This window comes from Limulus polyphemus, unplaced genomic scaffold, assembly GCF_000517525.1.
Source record: "Limulus polyphemus unplaced genomic scaffold, Limulus_polyphemus-2.1.2 Scaffold8565, whole genome shotgun sequence".
Classification (NCBI taxonomy): Eukaryota; Metazoa; Arthropoda; class Merostomata; order Xiphosura; family Limulidae; genus Limulus; species Limulus polyphemus.
In genome coordinates this window covers 18,005-23,058 of record NW_013674175.1, presented here as the reverse complement: position 1 = coordinate 23,058, position 5,054 = coordinate 18,005, and the positions used below count along the sequence as shown (strand labels likewise).

The 5,054-nt window shown below is 29.6% G+C and overlaps 1 protein-coding gene across 1 annotated transcript in view; it reads right to left on the bottom strand.

Moving 5' to 3' along the window:
• Positions 1–4: 4 nt before the first annotated feature.
• Positions 5–5,054, bottom strand: part of LOC106475428 (zinc finger protein 91-like) — a gene marked incomplete at its 3' end in the record, with an annotated part of 11,862 nt that continues 6,812 nt past the window's right edge. The window contains exon 3 of the mRNA XM_022379536.1: positions 5–2,442. Within this exon, the coding sequence (XP_022235244.1) occupies positions 5–2,442 (2,438 nt within the window). The remainder of the gene's footprint in view (positions 2,443–5,054) is intronic.

Sequence of the window (5,054 nt, the reverse complement as noted above, 5' to 3'; positions counted from 1 at the left end):
GTAAAATGTTTTCAAAATAACATACTTTACCACAAACTTCACAAATGTACAAGTCATTACTAGTGTGAAGGCTCTGATGTTTTCTCAAGCTACTTTCACTTGTGAATTTTTCACCACATTCATTACAACTGCACTTACCTTCCATACTGTGTGTTAACTGATGTTTTCTCAAACTATATATAATTTTGAATTTTTTGTCACAAACATCACAACTGTATTTTTCTCCTATATTGTGTGACAACTGATGTTCTCTCAAGTTATTTGCACTCGTGAATATTCTGTCACAAACATCACATTTGTAAGGTATTTCTCCTGTGTGGATCATTTCATGTATATCTAGGGTATCTTGTCTTGAAAACGTTTCACCACAATGAATACAACTGTACGGTTCCTCCCCAGTATGTGTACGACAATGGTTTCTCAAGTCACTTTTATGTTTGAATTTATCACCACACTCATCACAACTATATTTTCCCTCTACAGTGTGTGCTAACTGGTGTTTTCTGAAGCTATATAATATTTTGAATTTTTTGTCACAAACATCACAACTGTATGGTTTTTCTGTTGTGTGGATCATTTTATAATGTACATTTAGGGCATCCTTTCTTGAAAACTGTTCGCCACACTGATCACAAATGAATGGTTTCTCTCCAGTGTGGATTCTCTGATGTAATTTAAGGCTACTTATTGTTTGGAGTATTTTGCCACAAACCTCACAAACATGCATTTCCTCTACATTATGTTTCCTATGATGTTTCCTGAAATTATGTATACTTCTAAATTTTTTATCACACACATCACAACTGTATGTTCCGTCTATATTGTGTGTACTCTGATGTTTTCTAAAACTATCTACCAAAGCATATTTTCTTCCACACCAATGACAAGTGTATGGTTTCTCTCCAGTGTGGATCTTCTGATGTAATTTAAGGTTATATATTGTTTTGAGTTTTTTGTCACACACATCACAACTGTACTGTCCCTTCATATTATGCAACCTCTGATGTTCAGTAAAATAATAGTTATTTTGAAATTGTTTATCAAATGCATCACTGCTATACTTTTCTTCTATATTATGTGCACTCTGATGTTCTTTCAAATTCTCTACTGATGTGTATTTTATGCCACACACATCACAACTGTACTTTTCCTGTATGTGTATATATTGATGTTCTCTCAAGTTATTTACACTTGTGAATATTCTGTCACAAACATCACATTTGTAAGGTTTCTCTCCTTTGTGGATCATTTCATGTACATTAAGGGTATCTTGTCTTGAAAACTTTTCACCACACCAACCACAACCGTATGGTTCCTCTGTACTGTGTGTACTCTGTTGTCTTAAATCATTTCTGCTTTTAAATTTTTTATCATAGATATTACAACTACATGGTTCATCTCCAGTGTGAATAATATGATGGTTTCTCAAATCAATTTTTTTTCTGAATTTTTCACCACACTCTTCACAACTGTACTTTCCCTGTAAACTGTGTGTCAACTTATGTTTTCTGAAACTGTTTATTTTTGTATATTTTTTGTCACAAATATCACAACAGTATTGTTTTTCACCTGTATGAATAATTTCATGTACATACAGTCTATCTCTTCTTGAAAACTGTTCACCACACCAATCACAAGTGTATGGTTTCTCTCCAGTGTGGATTCTCTGATGTAATTGTAGGCTACCTATTGTTTGGAGTTTTTTACCACACACATTACAGTTGTACATTCCCTCTGTATTGTGTGACATCTGATGCTGCCTTAAATAATTTCTAGTTTTAAATTTTTTGTCACATACATCACAGCTGTATGGTTTTCCTATATTGTGTGTACTCTTATGTTTTATAAAGCTATCTAGTAATCTGTATTTTTTGCCACACATATCACAATTATATGGTTTTTCTCCTGTGTGGAGTTTTTTATGTTCTTTTAGGTTATGTTGTCTTGAAAACTGTTTCCCACACCAATCACAAGAGTATGGTTTCTCTCCAGTGTGGATCCTCTGATGTATTTTAAAGTTACTCTTGGTTTTGAATTCTTTGCCACATACATTACAACTGTACTTTTTATTTATACTGTGTGCCATCTGATGTTGTCGTAAATCATTTCTACTATGAAATCTTTTATCACACATACCACAACTGTATAGTTTCTCTTCAGTGTGGATACTATGATGATTCTTCAAGAAACTTTTATCACCTGTAACAGAACTATTCTGATAAACTCCACTACAGATTAACTTTTGACAACATAAATTTATATCATATTCAAATTCTTTATCACAGTCATCACTTCTGTATTGGTCTCTTTCAAGGCAACTAGATTTCTCAGGTAAATTACCATAATTGGCATGTTCATGACCTGAAATAGCTCCAGAACCTTCTATGTCTTGCATCATGCTTAACTGCTTTTCACCGTGCTTGTTAATGTTTGCCTTGGAATCTAAAATCAGAAAACAAATACACCTAGGTTTGTTTATTTATTATTATTTTTTTGGGTTCTTTGAGAAATCAACTTCAATCTCTGTGATTTGGATAGTTGAAATCCCAAGATTTTATTCTTTACATGGCTTAATATTCCATAAAACTAATGATTCCAAGAAAAAACAAGGAAATGTTCAGTACACACAAATAAATTTGAGCTGTGTAATTAGTTTAATTAACATTTGGATAAGTTTTAATTTCAACATTTTTCAAATATGAAAATCACAATTTCCAAAATGGCATACATTTAAAGATATCTAAAATTAATCTGTTTGAAATATCAGTTAAGTTTCATTTACAACTTTAACACGTAACTGTCTCTTTCATCTGAATCAACTTTTCAAGATAAAAGAAAAGTTCTCTTACTTTGCTTTCAAAACATATACCAACAACTAATATTTCAAGCCTTCCACTTATTTAAGAAGTTTACATTATTGAAACAAATAAAAATATATAGGATGAGTACATTATACTGAAACAATTATGAAACTTCACCATGTCATTATAGTCCTTGTTGCTACTAGAGCTGTACAATGAAATAAATTACCCATCAGCAGTGTTTCCATCAATTAGTATTACTTAAACTAATCGAGTAACTGGAATTAGAATTAAATAAACTAATGCCAAGAATTTAATCAACTAATCGAAATTAGTGTTTCTGACTTTTACTGTTTTTCACTACGGCAACAGTTTAGTAACAGAAATTACAATTATATCGATTGTGACTTATAAATGCATAACTCTATTCTATGTTGAATAAGTAAGTGAAGATTTACGGGAAGGGTCCAGGAGCTAAGGAAATGAATAAAAAAATAAAATAAAATAAATAAATAGAATAATAAAATAAATAGAAATTAATAAAAAAAAGCCAGATGTTTTTACACTACACAAAGTATCAAAAAAATTAAACATCAACTGTGAGTGTTTTTTACTTAATTGGTCTTTAAGTACCATAAAAGTATTTTTAGATTTCTTGATATCAACACACCTTGATTCTTCAACAACCTCACTAGAGCCGCAACCAACAAATGGTTATTCCTAATTAATAAAACAGTGCAAATTTCAATTACACATTGTCATGGTAAATATCTGGGCATTGACTTTTCTCAGACACTCTAACAATATGTCTAGACTTTACATATTTGTCTCATCAAAGTTAGTATTGTTTAAGACACCTGCAGCTTTTGTGGTAAAATTGATTTTACATTGCTTAGAAGTTAGAATTCTAGTGAGAAAGAAGTTTTTCATATTGTTGACGTCCAAGTTAAGCAGAAATGTACATAGTATGATTGTATAAGTAACAACTTTATTTTATTTTTGAAAGCAAGCATATATATATATATATATACTAATTGTTAAAAATATAATATTAATTAAAAATCTAAGTTTGAAAAATGTTTAAAATAAGTACTTCATGTAGGAAGCTCTGATTTTTCATTTTATTTTTCAATTAGAATAAATATTGTATGTCAAATCTTGTGCACTGATTTTTGCAAGTGTTATGAAACTTTTTTTTAACAACAATATAAGATGTATCAAATTAAATTATTCCTATGTTATGATTGAAAAAGTATTCTTCATCCCAAAAATCTCAAATATCATTTGTATAATCTCTAAAACCTCCAAAATACATTTCAAATGTTTGTTTTCAGTAAAACTTTCTATTTTATGTTATTTTCACTACTGTATCTCTGTACGGGTTAGGTCGATTTGACCGACCTCATAACCACCATAAAAATTAGGAAATAAATATAAATTATGCTTTTTTCTTTCTCATATTTACTAAAAATTATGGAAGAACTAGATAGCAAATCAAATAGATGCTTCAAAACATAATACCAGACAGAGCTGGGCAACTAGTGATATTTATTAATCAATTAATGGATGAATTCATTAATCTCTTACATATAATTAATAAATTAGTACAGCATTACCAACAACATGATATATGTTATTCAATACAATAAAATTGGAAAAACCAATGGGTGTACTACCTTCATGGCTTTCTGGTTGACTTATTCTAACATGGTATTAATCATAATTTTTCATTGCTGTTGGCTTTTTTAAAGTAATTTTTGAATTACCCTATTTTTGTTAATGATTTAAACTTGTGAAAAGGTTTTGTTTGTAAATATAAAAGTTTAACTTATCTCAAGTTACTGTTGTCTGTTCAATGAAGAAAATTTCTGTAACTTTCAATCAAATATAATTTATCATAAAACTTTCACAATTCACAATCAACTATATAGTTCACACAAACTATATAACAAAATTCTAAAACTTATATATTTATTTTTCTGTGACATGACAATTTAATTCTAGATCTATAAAATTATATCTAAACTTTCTTTTTAGCTATTTTCAAGGCTGTTTCTTCAGTAAATACTCAAATTCATTTCATGTGTGTCATGATATAACGTTAACTTGTTCTGAATATATATATTGTTACGTCTCCGTTTATTAATTAACTTTCCGTAACTTCGTTTGGACGAAACTTTAGCGACACAAGTCCTTACTTAATAAAACTGGTTTATTCTTTCTGAATATAAATTTACCGATACACTTATTTTG